Source organism: Vicugna pacos, chromosome 2 (assembly GCF_048564905.1).
Source record: "Vicugna pacos chromosome 2, VicPac4, whole genome shotgun sequence".
Classification (NCBI taxonomy): Eukaryota; Metazoa; Chordata; class Mammalia; order Artiodactyla; family Camelidae; genus Vicugna; species Vicugna pacos.
In genome coordinates, this window is record NC_132988.1 from 11356056 (window position 1) to 11375553 (window position 19498).

Here is a 19498-nt window from a genome sequence, read left to right on the forward strand (position 1 = left end):
TTTCCTCCAGATATATGCCCAGGAATAGGATTGCTGGATCATATGGTTAATATTTTTAGTTTTTAAAGGAATCTCCATACTGTTTTCCATAATGGGTACACCAAATTACATTCCTACCAGAGGTGTAGGAGTATTCCCTTTCCTCCATACCCTCTCCAGCATTTATCATTTGTGGACTTTTGAATGGTGGTCATTCTGACTGGTGTGAGGTGATATCTCATTGTAGTTTTGATTTGCATTTCTCTGATAATTAGTGATATTGAGCATTTTTTCATGTGCCTATTGGCCATTTGTATGTCTTCCTTGGGGAATTGCTTGTTTAGGTCTTCTGCTCATTTTTGGATTGGGTTGTTTGTTTTTTTCTTAAGTCCTATGAGCTGTTTATATATTCTGAAAATCAAGCCCTTGTCAGTTTCATCTTATTCAAATATTTTCTCCCATTCTATAGGTTGTCATTTTGTTTTGCTTATTGTTTCCTTTGCTGTGCAAAAGCTTGTAAGTTTCATTAGGACCCGTTTGTTTACTCTTGCTTTTATTTCTGTTGCTTGGATAGTTGCCCTAGGAGAACATTGCTGAGAAGTATGTGAGATAATGTTTTACCTATGTTTTCTTCTAGGAGATTTATTGTGTCTTGTCTTATGTTTAAGCCATTTTAAGTTTATTTTGGGGTATGATGTGAGGGAGTATTATAACTTTATTGATTTACATGCTGCTGTCCAGTTTTCCCAACACCATTTGCTGAAGAGACTGTCTTTATTCCATTGTATATTCTTACCTTCTTCATCAAAGATTAATTGACCAAAAGTCTGTGGGTTCATTTCTGGGCTCTCTATTCTGTTCCATTGGTCCATATGTCTGTTTTTGTTCCAACACCACGCTGTTTCAATTACTGTAGCTCTATAGTATTGTCTGAAGTCTGGGACAGTTATTCCTCCAGCCTCTTTCTTTTTCTTCAGTAATGCTTTGGCAATTCTGGGTCTTTTGTGACTCCATAAAGACTTTAATATGATTTGTTCTAGTTCCGTGAAATATGTCCTGGGTAATTTGATAGGGATTGCATTAAATCTGTAGGTTGTGTTGGGCAGTGTGACCATTTTAAGAATATTGATTCTTCCAATCCAGGAGCATGGGATATCTTTCCATTTTCTTTTAAGTCTTCTTTAATTTCCTTAGTCAATGTTGTGTAGTTCTCCATGTATAATAAGTCTTTAAGCTTTTTCTTATTTGCATCATCATTTCAATGTTCCCAACATTTAAGTTGGTCCCAATATTTTAAACTGCCCCTCTCTGAGTCCCCGTGAAGAATTCAATTCCTGGGAGAAGCAGGGACTGTGAGAAGTTGAAGTCTACACACATGGTCACAGATATAGAGATAAAGTAACAGACACACGCACACACACAAACACACACACAGGCTATTCCCAGTGTCACCACAGTAACAATCTGAACCTCCGTCTCTCTAAGTTTTCCCCCTCTTCCACTATGTGTGGCTTCTCTGCCTTTCTAGTTCTTTCTCCAATCTTTCAGGTAGTGAGAAAAATAGAATTATTTCCCCCAGCCTGCTCTACCTTTAGTGAAGATTTTGGAAATGGTGTCATTTAACACTTAACTTTTTCTTAACCTTTTGAATTTTGCTATTTTGTCTGATTGAAGAAGATTTTCCCAATTCTGGCCCTCTGTTTTACAATATAAAATGAGGAGGGAAAAGATATTGTCAGTTATGGTTCTACTCAGTATAAATGCATTAAATAAAAAGTAGATAATTTTTAGTTCTCATATTAACCACATATAGGAAAACTCAGTGGATAGATGATGACAGATAATAAAATAAACCTTAAGTTCTGTCTGACTGATACTTCTGAATTTTAAAAATTAGTTACCAAGCATGAAACTGGGGATATAAAGGCACATGAGTCCCTTTATAGCAATAATTTAAAATTATTGTTTGTAATAATTATATTTATAATTATCATTATATTATGTTATAATTATATATTATATGTTATATATTATACACATGGTAATGATAATTATATTTGTATTTATAATAAAATAATTATAATTAGTATAATAATAAAGCATATTAGTAATCACAATAGCTTCCATTTATAGAGCACCTGCTTTATGTGTTGAATTGTCATAACAGACTTAAGATTTACAGAGTGAGGGACTAAAGCTTAGAGAGATAAAGCTGTTTGCCAAGAATACACAGCTAGTAAATGTAGAACTGAGATTCTTGCTTGTGTGAATGGTCCTAGCAGGGAGGGCTTCCTACTGTATCATGTGAATGAATCTTTAGGGTGTATACCTGTCTATTTACAAAACACAAAACAGAAAAAAAAAACTTTCGAAACTTAAAATAATTATAGCAAATAAGTTCCAACCAGCAGTTGTGACAGGCCATATGTCTAGGTGTGAGCTGCAAAAGTGGGATTTGAATAACCGCTTTCTTCTCCCTGACTTGTTACTGATGTGGGGAGACTTATTACTATTTAAGCTGGTAATCGATATTAGTGTGAGTCCTGTAACACTTTAGGGCCGAGATTTTTTAGTCTTTTGAGGGACTTTAAATTAAAGTGAACAACAAAAAGGTCATAGGCAAATAAGAGTTAAGTGTTTAAAAATTCAGTTTCTGTAGGAGAAATATTCAAGGTCAAAGAGCACTTATTGCCAGGAGCAATGCTAAACTCATACTCCACCGAACGCTCATTATGACTGTGCAAGAAATAATAAAAAAGCAGTTATATATTAAAGGTAGCGAATGGGCTGAAATGTTAATTATTTTTTCCAAAATACATGACTCATAAGCAGCAAGGCTGGAATTGGACCCCCAGTCTGCTTGTTTCCCGTGGAAAAGGGAGTAAAGGCGTTCCAGGCATGACGACATCAAGGCAGAAAGCATGAGGGAGGGCATGGATATGTGAAAGCATTCGGTGCATTTGGAAGTAACAAGTGGTACAGTGCACCTGAGAAGCTGCCGAGTGTGGGGTAATAAAAAAAGAGGCTGGGTGTGGAAGAGTAGGAGACAGATGGGCAAAAAGCACAAACTTCCAGTAAGATAAATAAGTACTGGGGATGTTTTTTTAGTAAATTTAGTAAAATTTTTCCATATGTACCACATGATGACTGTGTATGGTATATACGAAATTTGTTAAGAGAGGAGATTTTAAGGGTTCTCATCACAAGAGAAAAAAATTTTTTCCATATCTATGCAAAATGATGGATATTAACCAAAGTTATTATTATAGTAATCACTTCACAGTATGTGTAAGTCAAGTCATTATGCTGTCTGTATACCTCAAGCTTATACAGTGCTGCATATCAATTATATCTCAATAAAACTGGGGCGGGGAATCTCATCCTGTGATGTGAAAAACAAAGCAAAACAACAAAAGAGAGGCTGGTAGGTCGCAGGCAAGTTTTGAAGGACCTTATATACCATATACTGGAAATTGTACTCTAGTTGTAAGCTATATAAAATTATCAGCATTGAGTGCATGTTCAGATCTTTATTTTTAAAAGACGTCTAGTGATGATGTCTTGCAGGACAGAGAACCAGCATCACACAGACTGGTTAAGCTAAACAACAGCTGTGAGCGGTCTGTTACGGGGATGAAGCTGTGGGGATTCAAGGAGGGGTCATACTTACTAATTGATTCAGACATGAAATCTGTAGGAACAAGGGGAGGAAATAGTAAATGCTTCTGAAGTTTCCACGTGGGAAAAGCAAGAAGAAGACTCGACTGGGATTGGATTTTTTTTCTTGGGCATTTTGAGTTTGAAGGGCCAGTGCAAGAGCAGAAATAAAGATACATCTTTGGGAATTAAAAATAATGATCTGGCGCTCAGGAAAGAGATCTTCATTCAAGATTTAGCTTTGGGATTCATCCAGGGAAGATGTGTAACATGGAATTACCTAGGGAGACCATATGAAATGGGAATTTAGGGGATTATCACCATTTGAGGGCCAGACAGAGCAAAAGCAGCCAGCAAAATAGATTTATGGACTAGAAAGATAGGAGCAGAACCTGGAAAAGGTGGTTTCATGGAAACCAAGGAGAGAGGCTAGACTACACGAAAGAAAAAGCTTTCAGAATGTGTTTGGATTAGAATCTGCAAAAAATATTCCTTATTTTAAGGAGTTTGCAGGGAATAGACTTGTCCCAAATTGTTTTCTAAGAAGATAAAGTACACACTACTGTATTTGTAGGTTGATTAATACGAAACTGTAAGGTTAATTGAAAACTCAAGTCAACAGATTGACTTGCATTGACAAAAACATTTTACAGATTAAGTGAGGAAATAAAATGTCCTATAACAAATATGTACCAGAAACACCACAGGTTCCAGAAATCAAACAACTTCATGGTTATGAATTCCTGTCCTAGGTAGCATCCGTAAATTTCAGAGACAGGAATTATAATTTATGATAAAAAGAAGTATCACATGTATAGATTTCAACTCAAATCACAAATTTGCCTTATTTGGCCAGTGTTCCAACAGGGCTTTTGTTCATCTTCCCTTCTGCCATCACCAGAATGCAAGTCCTCCTCAATGCTGTAACCTTCTGTCCATAAACAAGGGCCAAAATGGTAGCCTTCAAGTGTTCCTTTTCAAACATGTGGTAGGATTATTTCCTCTGTTGATTTCTCAGTGAATGCCATTGTGACCTAGAATTTCTTTTCATTTCAAACAAGGCTGAGTAAGCATTTTGAGGTTTATAATATTGAGGTCCACAACTGGAGAGAGACCATTGCCTGGTGATGAGGAAGCTCTTGACAATCAAATGTTGGACTGCCAGAATTCATCATTTGTCAGTGATATTTCATTCCCTACTTTCCATTTCTTGTGTGTGGGTTTATTTTTGTTGTTCTATTTTTCTGGGAGATTTACTTAATTATAACCTTCTAAACTTTCTCTATTTTTGTTTTTTAGTTAAACATTTTTGGGATACTATATATATATATATATATATATATATTATATATATATATATTATATATATAATATATATATATTTTTTTAATTTCCAAAAGCTCTTCCTTCATCTTTCAGCTTTTCCATAGCATTGTGTTCTTGTGTTATGCATTATCTTAGAATTGTTTTTACATTGTCTTTTGCTCTTTCAAGATCTCTGTTTTCTTTGGGTCTGTTTCTTCCCTTTGTCTATTTTATGCTCTCTTTTCCATGCTGGAGGCTTTCTGTAAGTAACTAATGATCCTTGGTTCTGAGTAAGGCAACAGTGAAGTCAGAATCTCTCTGTGGGCTTGTGGAACTCACTGACCAGCACACTTGGCTTTCAGATGAGCCAGAGAGGAACTTGACTACTTTGCAGGATGACATACAAATGACAGTGTATAGAGAGTTTGTTTTTCCCTTTGGGAGGGGTTTTTATTCTCCTGGGACAGTCTCTCAGTGTTGCTCACCCTGAGTATGAACATCGGACATAGTTTTTGCCTGGGATTGAAGAGAAATGGGCAAGGGGACTTGATTGTTCTGTATTTTGAATTTAAAATAATCTTTCCTTTTTTAACATTTTTTATTGATTTATAATCATTTTACAATGTTGTGTCAAATTCCAATGTAGAGCACAATTTTTCAGTTATACATGAACATACATATATTCATTGTCATATTTTTTTCTCTGTGAGCTACCACAAGATCTTGTATATATTTCCCTGTGCTATACAGTATAATCTTGTTTGTCTATTCTACAATTTTGAAATCCCCATTTTTAGCCCAGTATCTCACACTGCGCTTTGCCATGTTTTGAGCTTATCCTTGGGTATGTGGGGTCAAATCTGTTTCTCACTCATTCTCTCATTCTTATCTCCCTCCAAATGCAGAATACCTTTTACTCCATAGTTTCTGCTGATCCACTAATCTGTAACTATCCCTCAATCTGCTTGCATTTTCCCGAAATTTGTTGAAACTTCTCACCCATTCCACTCACTAATACTTTCTCCCATTTTCTTTTTAGCCTTAACATATACCTTACATTAAATTCCTTTGCCGTCATCAGAGTAGAATCTCCAGAGGAAGAGGAAATAAAACTTGTGTAGATATAGCCAGAAGTCAGAGCTCTTCCTTTGAGAGGTGTTACGATGCTGGCTGAAAACACTTAACTCTTGGGAGACACTTAACATAGTGTTGAGAGAGAGTTTTGAAAATTTTTCTACCACCATCTTCAGTATTAAGGCAGTCAGAAAAGACCCTACCTGGTCGAAGTCTCCTTTAAAGTTTAACATGGTAAAAGAAGCGTCCCATCGTTGGGAGATAGGAGAAGTAAGCTCTGAACTAGAATGAGACTGGTTTCATCTGGTCAGTTTCATGCAGAGTCTCTTTTGATTTCCTAATCAGGACAGCAGTCCTGGAACACGGAGCCAGTTGGACTGGCCACAACCAATAGTTATACAAAGACTGCCAAGGAGCCGTCACAGAAAACTTGAAGTCTCATAGAAGTCATGTGTAGAATCTCAGGGGATCCACTTTCATTACTTTTCATTTGTTCTTCAAGCCACTGAGAAACTTTTTACTTGTCCTTTTGTTTTGAAATTGAATCGTATGTCTCTCTTTATCAAAGACTCTCACTTTTTTAACCTGACGTAGGCATTACATAGGACCTCTGAAATCATAACACTATGAAAATAAGGGCGGTTAGGGCTGTAGTGGAAAAGCCCACAGAGCCATAACTTTGATGTCTTGGCTGAGACTTCAGTATGACACTGGGGAGGGCCACGCCGCAGGGGCAGAGAACATTATGAGTTGATTATTTTAGTAAAATTTTTCCATATGTACCTGACTTACGTTCATGCTAACAAAACAAACTGTCCATGGGGAATTATTCCTAGACTCAGGAAATATGAAATTCAAGTAGTTGTTTTTACTGATGTCCCAGCTTCCAACAGTGCAGAAGGCAGCCTGTGTGCTTTGTGAATGGTAGGTAAGCGGTGATCATTTGCTATTAAGCAGAATTCAGCCCAACAAAAGGTTAATGCTTATTTCACATCATTTTAAAATTTAAAGTGGGACGATAAAGAACACTTATCAGGTAAGCTAACAACAGAAAAGAAAGTAGAAGTGCGTCCACTTCCATGACCTAGTTTCTCAAAAGATAATATCACCAACTGACTGATACTAATTCCACTGGTGAAATGGAGATCATCTTCCGATTGACAACTTGCTTTATTAGTCAGCTACCCTCCTGGAAGTCATCGTGTTTAGAGGGGAGTGCAAAGCTAATGATTACACATTAGGGTGTGATATACACACAGTAAGAGAGGCATGTTGAAGAGTATCGCATCGATGAATGCAAGCTTTCCTGTCAACCAGGACCTGGGCTGGAATCCTGGCTCTGGCCTCTAATCCATTTATGAACTTGGATAAATTTTGAGAAACCAACACTCAACATGTATCTAAAGAAAATCAAATAAGGCTAGACATCTGCCCTCAAAGAACTAATGGGAGAGGCAGACAAATAAATCATTAAGAAGACAGGGTGAGGAAGAATGTACCAGGTTCTGTGGGATGGAGAGAGAGGGACACGAAATCAGACGAGAGGCCAGCGAGGGCTTACAGAGATGTGAGGGCGTAGGGACGGGACTCCAGGCTGAAGCCAGGCCGTAGCAGGTCATGCCTGTGTGCTCAAGGCTTAGACTCCCCTCTTGCAGATGCGAAATGCCAAAGAAAGGTTTTAAACAGGGAGTCAGATTTTCAAACCGGGATTTTAGATAGAACAGTTGAATGTGGAGGATGAATAGAAATCGGATGAGACTTGCAGTAGGAAGATTGGTGAGTAAGAAGCACTCCAGTGGAGAAAAGATATAATGAACACACAGCATGCCAGGTAATGATGAGGGGATGGGGCTACAGCGACCAGTGTGTCCTAGATTGTCTGGGACTGTCCTGCTTTTAAAAACATAATAAAGTCCCATGCCAGGAAACCTTTCAGTTCCTGTAAAGCAGGATGTCCGATCAGCCCATCTGAGGCTCTGAAGGTAGGAGTGAAGTGGATGGGGACACTGATCCAGGTGATATTCAGGTAATAAAATCTATAAGGCTTATAACTAGTTGGGTGTTTTCAAGGTGGTGACAAAGGGAGAAGCTGAAGATGCTAATAAGGTTTCTAAGTTGGTTGCTGGAGTAACTGGTTGTACCATCATCCAAGAGAGATTGGATCACTATGTGCAGATCATGGACTTTGAACTTTGCTTTACAGTCCTAGCCAATTACACATCTGTCGTATGGGTATTCTTCCTGGCAGTGCCCTTTCTGCAGTTCTGATTCTGCAGGTTTGATTGACTTGCAGTTTGGATCTGAAAAAAACAATACAAAGCAATCTTTTAGTGGCTCTATGTTTTGTTGGTGCAGTAAAACGGAAATATGTAGCAATATCCAGGCCATGTGTGGCGGGGTGGAGGCAGTCCACTTATCCAAAGAGCAGGTTTTGGTGCTTTCCTTTTTAGGTTGTTCTCAGTAGGGAAGGACTGGATTTTACCCTGTGTCTCCCAGAAAGAGTTCATTCGTTTTCAACACTTCATGACCCCCTGGTGGCTCACTGGATTTGATTCCCTAAATATACCAAAAATAGATCAATTTCAGGCTACCATTTTATAAAATAAGTTATAAGTGATGCCATTTAGAAAAGCCAGAGGGAGAAATAAAAGTAGCTAGTCAGCTCATTTTTAAATTTTCAACTGGATATTTGATATTCATGTTGTTTTCTTATTCTCTGGATGATGGATAACATTCCTCAATTCTTTTCCAAACCAGCTTGATTGTGCAAGCCACAGATAAAGGGAGACCCAGGCTTTCTGGTACAAGTGTGATTGAGATACAGGTGACTGATACAAATGACAATGTTCCGGAATTTCTCCCCTCTGAAGCAGTGGAAATTGCAGAAAGTAAGTGTGGTGATTCAACATAGTGGTTTTGAGTAACTTGTGTATTATTATCTACCATTTTTTTTTCAACCAGGTGCTATGTTAGTTATGAGTACCGATTCTCAACAACCACAACATAAATAGTTTTCGCCTTCATTTTACAGAATAGAAAACGGATGGTCAAAAGTTAAATAGCGAATGTCAAGGAAGTTAAATGTTAAAAGTTGGGATTTGCATACAAATCAGCGGGAGGCCAGTTTCCCAAGGTCAAACCACCACTCCACATAGCTTCTTTTTTGTGTATGGACATTTCTCAAAAGTGAGCTTCACTCCGTGAAGACGCATCTTCTGTTGACTGTGATGATCACCCTGAAGCTCCCCTGCGAGGAAGCGGTGTTCTTGGGCTGATAACTGTCAGTCTGTGCAGGACACTAATGATAAGTCATAAGTGGAGGAACTGGGTGTTCCTTGCACAAAGTTATCATTTTCCTCTAGTTTCAACTGAACGTCAACAATTGCAGAAAATTTTTACATCTAAATGGTAGAGGTTGGAAATACAGAATTTTACACAATATGCTGATTAATCTTAATTGTTTGGGTCCCTGGCTTATATGATGACTCAGCAGTCTGTGATTTCAAATCTGCCTGTGGTCAGCAGCTGTACTGTTGGTCAAACCCAACCCAGCTTTTTAGAGTTGAAGTTGCAAACAGTGGCCTCTGTCCTTTCACTCTTAATGTCCAACATATTCCTAAAGTGTGCCTAACATTTTGTTATGTTCCATTTCTGAACAAATTATAAACATCCCATCTCACAGAGGGCTGTATTCCAGAAACTTCTCCATAAAAGGATATCTACGAATATTTTAAATATTCTAAAATAGCCTACCAATAAAAAAAAATTGCTCAGTTTTGCCTCTCGCTTGTTTCATCTATTTTCATTGGATTTTACTGAAGGTACTGTTCTAAAGCACATGCATTGGAATCAAAATGCAGCAATGTGCCCAGTGTAAATACAGCATAAGGACAAACTGAATAAATCAAAACATGCTAAATGGGGTCAGATGCGGTTGGAATACTCAGACTTGAAAGAGGAAAATTAGGACTCTCACACACAGTGGAACTATTCTGAAGGTCTTGGCATCTTCTATACACCTGCACCGTACCTATCAGCTTCAAAACAAAGTCCTTTTCATGGCGGTTTAGGCTCGAGAACACACATGGCATGTGAGACATCTACCGTGTCATCTATTTTGTGAGTTTGTTTTTGGTGGATAACATTAGAGATCTGATTTCATTACTAGTATGATGTATACTTTCTATAGATAACTTTGATAATTTTGAAAGTCAGATTTTAAGAGAAAGGACCAGTATGTGCCACTCAGAAGAAATTATTTTACAAAAATAAATACAAGGAACTAAATATCTATCTCTAACTTCAGTATCCAAATATTTTTGTTTGAATCTGGCCTACTTCTCAAAATTGTACGTTTTGTTTTAACGTTTTGAGTGGTAACGTTCCCAACGCACATCCCCCATGAATATATGATTTGGATACAGAAACTAGATAGTGGCTTAGAATGTGTCTTGGTCCTGGAATTGTGTTATAAACAGATGATGAAAAGTGTAATATAAAAATTGAATCTACCCTCCCTCCTCAATTCCCTACTCAGTGGTAAATTTTCACTTTTATTGGGCTTATAAATTCTTCAGCCTTTTTGTTTGTTCGTCACGAGTCTTGTATGAGAAATCATGCCAAGAAATAGCAAACCGTGTTGAACTTAAAATAAAAATGCTTGGATTGAGCTATTAAAGAAAAGTATTTCAAAGGATGAATTTTAATGGAGACTGACATTGGTCCTGACTGTTTCAGATTCTTTGCCTGGTGTAATTGTGACTCGGATATCAGTTCATGATGTAGATTCGAATCCAGCTTTCATCTTCAGTTTCGTCAAAGAGAGTAATCCTGGAACCAAGTTTGCTATTGATCGGAACACTGGAGCAGTGGTGTTAGTGAAAACGCTGGATTTTGAAGAAGCTACTGAATATGAGCTGCAGGTTCAAATTTCTGACTTGGTGCATCACACCGAGGGGACACTCATCGTCCGTGTGCTGGACGTCAATGATAACGCACCAGTGTTTTCTCAAGACTCTTACCAGGTAAAGAGCTTAAAGAGATGCTGAAATCGTAGCCCAAACTAAAAAGACTAGGGAGTGATGTCAACCTACCGCTGTTAACAGGCTGATTTCGACAGACAGTATTCACTGCTTTCCCTGCCTCAGAGGATGCTGAGAGTTTTGTGTTCAATACATGGAGGATAGAAGTACATACGGGATTGACTCTGTCATTCAGTTTCTTAAATATGTATCACATGTCATCATATGAATTTATGTCACCATTTTTCCAGTGCTGAGGGATTGGGATCTAGTTGTTTATAATAACTGGAACTCACCTGATACTTGCAAAGCCACAGATAAGACAATCAGGGAGTTTGGATTATCTGCAGTTCATTTGGTAAAATTTTTTCTTTCCTAGGCATGTTTTTCAATATATTGATTAACATTTTGCAGAAAAGAATCATGAAGAAAACTGCAAAGTGGAAATTGTAGATTTTGGAGCATAGTATATGTTTACAGAAGTAAGGACAATTAACCGCATTCAGCTAAGGACTTGAAAATTGGCCCCAGGACTTTTGAATGTGACAAATGCAAGATTGACCTGTAAAGACAGGAGAAAAAACTAACCTCAGTAATGGTCATCTGTGAAGGCTTGTTAATTATCCAGTGTACACAATTATCCAGTGTACAGTGTAATAATACATTAGTGAACATATTAGTTATTCTCTACCATGCAGAAATAATTCAGAAGGAAATTTTTTTCATAATAAAGATTAAAATTGAATGAAAAATTTTAAATGTTGTTTTCCTGACTTCTGGAACTACTAATATAATCTTCCTACTATGTCAACGCTGTAAGTGAATATACCTAACACAGTCAGGTTCTCTGTATTTTCCATAAGCAAAATGAATAAAATGGTTTCGTGTCCCGCTCATGAAAAGAGCTACAGCCTTTAAGCACAATGTCCATCTCTCTCCTTTTCCCCCAGGTCACTGTTCCTGAATCGGTGCCTGTGGGGTACCCGGTGCTGACCGTGGCAGCCACAGATGTGGAAAGCAACGAGAACATTTCCTATAGGATCCTTCCCTCTTCTAAGGCATTTTCAGTTGATCCTACAAACGGTGAGTTGTTTGGAGTGGCTTTAGTGTTCATAGGTTAGAGTTACAGGCTGGAAACCGGAAGGAATCCTTTCCAAATGTGTCTAAAATAGGACATCCCCCAACCCACTGGTGTCATAGACACCCCCTTCCTATTTCTCTTCACATCAAATGCTGTGGTAGCAAATCCCTGTTCCATTTCTCTCCTCCAACATCTCAATGGCTGGAAAGCCAAAGGAGTTGATTCAATTCTGGCACATGTGCAGAAGTTCAGGGACCTCAACAGAGTAAACACCAGTCATCAGGCCAGTGAATTATCCCAGTTCCCAACAAGAATCAAAATGAAGTTGAAGGTGTTCATTTAGAATGGAGGACTTCATGTTACCAGAGTTTGGAAGCTTTTTTTTTTCCCAAGCCAAGTATAAGAAGTTCAGTCATGGCATCGTATATTCAACAAGGACCCAAAAAACTGAAAAAGGAAAATGATTTGAGCATCTCTCCTAAGTGAAAATCATTGAGGATGTTCTGGTGTACTTGACGCCTTCCAAGGCTCTTTGGATTTTTATCAGAGATGAAGACATTTGCGGTTATGAAATGGATTCAGGCAGGTAGATGCATCCAGGGTAGAAAGGTTAAGCATTGTATAGAGAAATGTTAACAGGGAGTAGACTTTCAAGCTAAGTTTGATAAAGATGAACAACTAGCAAAGCCCTGTTCCTAGCAGAGCACACTCCAGAAAAGAGCAGGGCCTGGGACTTGTCGCACTGGGTGTCCCCGTCTCCACCCACCACTGCGTCATTTCACGAGCGAGAGCTGATTTAAAAGTTAGCCTCTGGGTGATGGTGTTAACTAGCTTTACTGTGCTGATCATTTTGCATCATACACAAATATTGAACCCTTATGCTGTGCACCTGAAACAAATACAATTTTATGCCAGTTATATTCTCAATTTAAAAAAAGAACCTCAGGATTACCTAAAGGGAGAATTTAGTCACAGAACACCAGTCTGAGGCCCTCGGAGTGTTGTGACAGGAAGAGGCAGGCGATGTCCCCACACAGGTGGTGGTACTTTTCCTTGCTCTGCATTATCAACAAACTTCACAATAAGACTCTATCAGATTCGTGATTAGAATCTTTTTAAAATATTAAATATTACCCAGTCAGTTTAGTTCATGGTTCACTCTAACTGAAATGTGGCATTTAAATGATAGCATTTTGTATTCTTTCTTAGAGATGGTCCTTAAAACACGTCTTTACCTTAGAAAAATACCATTACAGACATATACAAATTATATATTTCTATATTTCAAATGATAAATGTATTAAGTATATTTCATCAATAGAGGAAAAATCCACTGGCTGAATTAACCAAGAGCTTTAGGAAAGACATCTCTAGAATTAAGCAATAGTTGTAACCTACATGATCATATTGACTACTTTCATTTGACTAGAATGATTGTCATCCAGTGTTTTCAGAATAAATATCTTTATGTCAGAATGTCTCTATACATGTGTCTGTGGGTGATAGATTGAGGTATACATTATTAAATAAGAGTACATTTTCTTTAAAAAGTAATATAAAATTACTTTTATATAAAATACAAAAATAAAATTGAAAAAAATTTGTGGCAAGGTCATCTTCAAGTAGCACACATATGTAATAGAGTGAATATTATTTCTGAATCTTAAGTGTTACAAAAGTATAAATGTAGTAATTTAAATTTTCTACTTGGAGTTACTCTTGGTTGTCACTTTAACACAACTAAACAAATAATTTTACATATTAGTGAATATTTGCTGACTAAAAGAAACATGAAAATTTTATTTCACCGTGTTGAAAATTTATGTCTTGTTTTTCAGGCACAATATTTACCATCAATCCTGTCTTACTTCTGGATAGAAAATCAACCATTCGATTTCTTGTTGAAGCCAGTGACGGCGGAATTCCTGACCTGAGGGCTGTTACCTTAGTGGAGATAGAAATACAAGATAGGAACGATTTTGCCCCTGAGTTTGCAAGAGACTATTATAACCTTAGCTTGAGTGAAGACACCGCAGTTGGAGGCACACTTGTCACCTTTTCAACCATTGACCATGACTGGACCCGTGAAAACACGCACGTTGAATATTCCATCATCAGTGGTAACTCACAGAGCAGCTTCCACGTGGAGACGAGTTTCATTCATTCCCAGGGTTCTTACAAGCCAGTTGGTTATCTGGTGTTGCATCACAGCCTGGACAGAGAAGCAGCCGCCAGTCACAAGCTGGTCATTCTGGCGTCTGACCACGGCTGCCCTCCACTGAGCTCCTCAGCCACCGTGTCAATAGAAGTACTCGACGTGGATGATAACCCCCCTACGTTCAGCAGCCTGGAGTATCACGCCCACATCAAAGAAAGCACCCCTCCAGGGAGTCCCATCACTGTGGTCTCAGCAAATGACCGCGACGTGGCTTCGCACGCAGAAATCACCTACTACCTGCTCTCTGGAAATGAGAAGGGGCATTTTCGCTTGGAAGGAAAAAGTGGGGTTCTTTATTTGATCAAACCGCTGGATTATGAAGAAACAGTAAAATTCGCTTTAACCGTCCAAGCTTCTAATAAAGAAAAGAAGCATTTTTCTTTTGCAGTTGTGTTCATCAGTGTCCTTGATGACAATGACCATGCACCTCAGTTTATGTTCCCCAACTTAAACTGTGTCGTTCCTGAAAATCGGCCTGTCTTCTCCACCATCTGTTCTGTAAACGCTTTGGATTTTGACACAGGTCCTTATGGAGAATTGACCTATTCTATTGTATCACCCTGCTCTGTCCCTCCCGAGGTGCCTCACGGCCATGATCTCTTCCTCATTGACCCTTTAACAGGGGATATTCATGCTAAGCAAGACCTTGACTATGAAAATGACCAAAAATACTGCCTCATAGTTCAGGCAAAAGACAAGGGGGACTCCACAGCCTCCATAATGGTTTGGGTGGATATTGAAGGAATAGATGAGTTTGAACCCATTTTCACTCAGGATCAATATTTTTTCAACCTCCCCGAAAAGAAAAATGTAAGGCAGTTGATTGGCAGAGTGGAAGCATCAGATGGAGACGCTGGTATCGACGGAGTTATTCTTTACTCCCTCGAAACCCCATCTCCTTTCTTTTCAATAAATAAAACTACTGGAAATATTTATTTGAGTCGAGCCCTTCCCCTAATAAAAAGTCAAGTCAGCAAAGAAGACACCATTGAAATGAAAATAATTGCTCGTGGCCCCAAACCAGACTCCAAGTTTGCATCGTGTACTGTTTTTGTGAATGTGTCTTTCTCCTTGGAAGGAAAACACTCAGCAGGATCCGTTAGCAGCTTTTCCATCAGTCTCATAGTCTCCTTTTTAGCATTTCTGTTACTCATCTCCATTCTCCTGGTGCTGATTTTAAGACATAAACCAAAAGATGCAGTAAGCAATTGTGAAGAAAAGAAAACATCGTCATCCTTGGATATCCATTTGAGACCAGCCGGGGAAGCCAGCGTGCTCCAGCCTTTGCAGGACACTGATGAGCACGGGAATGAGGTGGTGCCCGTGGACTCCATGCCTGAATGGTTGAGTTTAATAAGAATCGTGGAGAAGGACATTGCAGATCTGTACAGGCACTCAAACTCCAGTGGCCACTGTTCTGTGGAAGGAGAAACTGCAGAAGATAAGGAAATCCAGAGGATCAATGATCACCCTTACAGAAAGGACTCTGACTCAGCTCTGAGTGATCGGGAGTCCAGGGTACCAGATTCAGGAATCCCAAGGGACTCAGACCAGCTCTCCTGTTTGTCTGGAGAAACTGATGTGGTGGTCACCGCTGAAATAGCAGACGCCAACCATCCATTTGAGGAAGGAAACCAAGGAGAAGGCTGTGGCACAACCTATGTTCAAAATAACGTGTTACTCCCGCCGCTAAAGAAGAGAGAGGGAAAAGAAGGCATCCTGGCTGATATCAGAAAAGAGGTCACCTTTATTTCGGGTGATCAGGAAGCGGGATGTGCAGCTCCTTCAGCCCAGAGAAACTCTGCTCATGATGTCAGAAGCAGCTATCACTGGGATTGTCTCCTCAGCTGGGAACCCAAGTTCCAACCTCTTGCCTCAGTATTTAATGATATTGCAAAACTAAAGGATGAGCATTTACATATGCCTGACATTCCAAAAGAGAAATCTTTTGTTTTTCCGCCACCTTTAATAACAGCAGTAGCCCAGCCTGGGATTAAAGCAGTGCCACCAAGAATGCCAACCATAACCCTGGGTCAGGTACTTCAGAAATACCCACACTCCCCCATTCACTACCATCACAATTCTCTGCCGGAAGCCATGACTCCCAGTTTTTCTCCATCCCTTTCCCTACTGACCGCACAGACCCCCGTCGTGACTCCACTGCTGTCGGATGGAGGGTTATTAGGAACACAGCTGAGGGGTACCCGCCATGAACTTAAAGCAGCAGATGAAGTTCAAATATAAAACAATTGTGATGTCAAGCTCCTGCTCTCCCTCAGTCGTGAATGATTGGACGAAACATTCCCAAGCAAGTTTCTCGAGACTGAGTTCATTTATCTACGAGTGAGTGGTATAATTTAGCCTGGGTTTTTAGAACCCCCTCATTTAAGTTTATCAAATTTATTCCAGCCTTAATGACAAGTTACCCTGGCTTTTAACCTTTATGTTTTGCTCTCAGGACTCAAGACTGTATATATATATATATATTAAATAGTGTGTATTCTGCCATACCTGATTTTCTGTATGGTTACATTTCCAAAGGACATGATGAACTTGACTGATTGCCAAAATGTTTACAGGAAAACAAATGGAAGTAAAGTACACTGCATTCTGGCCACATGACAGTTGATTGATTATACTACTATTTATAAGACAAATTGGTGAAGACTGAATAATGAGTGTAGGACAGAAGGTAACAGAGAGGGGAAATTTGGAAGGATAAACAAATTTTTAAATGAAGCAGTTTTCTGCAGAGCTGATACATTAGAGATGCAGGTCTCCACTTTGCCCCAGGTACCAAACTTGTGGAGTTTGGCCATAACCCAAATTTAATATGCTGTCTTTTGGAAATCTGATGAGAAATTAAGAATGAAATTGCTCATGTGCCAAATACAAAAATTATTCCTGATTAACCAGAAATGCATGTCTTAATAGAGGGCAAGTATTGATAAAAGCAATAGATGGATGGTTGGCTGCCACTTAAGACATGTTTCCTTGGGCTTCTTTAGAAATAGAATGATTTTTTTCAAAGCTCTGTCTTGTAACTTGGTTTGGGTACAGACATTAAACTCTGAAGATTAATTTGTATATATATATATATCTTCATTTAATTTTCCTCCAGATACAGTAACTTTTGGTGAGAAATAATTTATCCACTCAATGTCAGTTACATAGGTTTGCATAGATAAAATTATGTTATTAGCTAATAATGAATTTCATAGAGTAATTTAGCAATATATTTTGAAATGAAGATTTTTTTATATAAATATTTCTACTATAAAAATTAAGAATGGAGGTCAGAAGTCTTTCTTCCCTTTATTCATATGATATTTAGTTTTAACTGTCATTAGGTGGAGCAGTTTGGTGACCTGGTTAAAATAATTCTGTTTTGTACAGCTACTGTTTCAGAAACGTAGTGCTGTTGTGTGATGCTCATGGATTATGCAATCTCCTTCTGTCTGGTGAGCTCGAGAATCCATCCAAGATTCTTATCACTTCCAGGAAAGTAGAACACACCCTGCTGATGATGGTCCAGAAATCATCCAGGGTAGGCAACATGGTCAGGCTTTGGATAAGAGCTTAGGATTCTACTGTCCAATCCAGAGGGCATGTGGTGCAGTTTTCTTAGTGGTTAGTGTGGGATTCAGCTATAGAAATATTTCCGTTGTGTGTGTGTGTGTGTTGTTTTTTTTTTTCCTTCAGTAAGCCTCATCTGTAAAATTATGTAAGATAACTGATTTCTCTTGACTGGAAAACACTGTAGGAAGCAGGGAGATAAATAATTCTAAGACTTCCTATGCTGATTTTATCAATTGTATATTAGAAATTGTATGAAACATAAAGGTTTTTAGACAAGCCTGGAATCCTAGGGCAAGTCATTTAGGCATGGAATACTTAAATGTTAAAGGTTGGATGCATGTCTCCTTTTCTTCATAGCATCCAGGGAGGAAGATTTCATGGTTTTTCTTGAAAAATAATAATAATTACTATTTCAGCATTCCAATATTTATCCTCTCTTTGATTTCCTTCGAAAGAGTACTTTGAGCATATGAAGAAATGCTGTACTGATTTCCTTTCCTAAGTATACGTGGAAGTTTGGTTTTGCAACAGAACTATTTCTAGGAACCAAGAAAATGTTGTTGTTTTTAACTAACCAGGTTCTTCATTTACTTATGCTTAAAAAGTTGACTGTCTAACTCTTCCTTAAGTTATTTGCCTGTGATTTTATTACTCATTCTGGGCAGGATTCTGCATTTTTTTCTGGACAGTTAATAAAAACAGAAAACATGAAGTATTTAGAACTATTCCTTACTAGCATCTAGTGGATTTTTAATTGATGACTTCATTAATCCTGTATCAAATGCCACACCACCACCAAATGACTGTTACAATGGGGTTGAGAGTGAAGATGTGAACATGCTGGTTAAGTGTTTGCAATAAATCATATGTCAGCCCTTTCAACTAGAGAGCTCTTTCCCTAAGTAAACAATATAATTTGCACAGTTTTCCTTCAAGTTTAATACTAACTTGCCTCATGTGTTCTGTGTTACTCTGCTGATCTACACACCGGCTTTAGCACTCTGGAGGGGGTACAGAACTTGTTAGTGGAAAATCATATTAAGCCCCAAATTCATAAGCTATAAAATAAGACAGTTGTCTCTAGTGGAATTTTGGCTGCCTAAAATTCTGGACTTTCTTGTTGGCAGCCTTAAAATACTGGTGTAAATCAGGACCAAATGGATATCAAAATTCCATGTCCTAGTAGTAATCATTGAACTGGCTTCCAAAACAGATTCCTGGGCAAAGAAAGGGGAAAATGCTGCATCTTTAGGGATTTGATCATTTAACTGTTCTTTAAAAATACTAAAATGCACTGTAAACTATTGACTGCCGCCACGTGTGCACACTTGGCCCACGTTAGATGTCCAGTGAGACAGGACCTGTGTTTCTCAGAGCCTTTACCCTCAGTTTCAGAGCACCCCCTTGCTATGTTTTCCAGAAGTTACCATGATGAAAATGAATTAATAATTTAAAAATTATTTCCACCCAAGCATCTGCTTTGTTACTTTTGGTTTGGTTTTTTTTTTTGCCATTTTATATGTACCTTAATTTTTACAATAAACAAGACAAAACTAAAAGGATCTAAGACACTAACCCACTTCA

At 38.4% G+C, this 19498-nt stretch overlaps 1 protein-coding gene across 1 annotated transcript in view; it reads left to right on the forward strand.

Moving 5' to 3' along the window:
• The window catches only part of DCHS2 (dachsous cadherin-related 2), a 222326-nt gene extending 203674 nt beyond the window's left edge, over positions 1 to 18652 (forward strand). Inside the window, exons 17-20 of the mRNA XM_031670062.2 lie at positions 8773 to 8903; positions 10753 to 11039; positions 11987 to 12119; positions 13956 to 18652. Coding sequence (XP_031525922.2) covers positions 8773 to 8903; positions 10753 to 11039; positions 11987 to 12119; positions 13956 to 16579 — 3175 coding nt within the window. The 3' untranslated portion in view covers positions 16580 to 18652. The remainder of the gene's footprint in view (positions 1 to 8772; positions 8904 to 10752; positions 11040 to 11986; positions 12120 to 13955) is intronic.
• Positions 18653 to 19498: the final 846 nt, after the last annotated feature.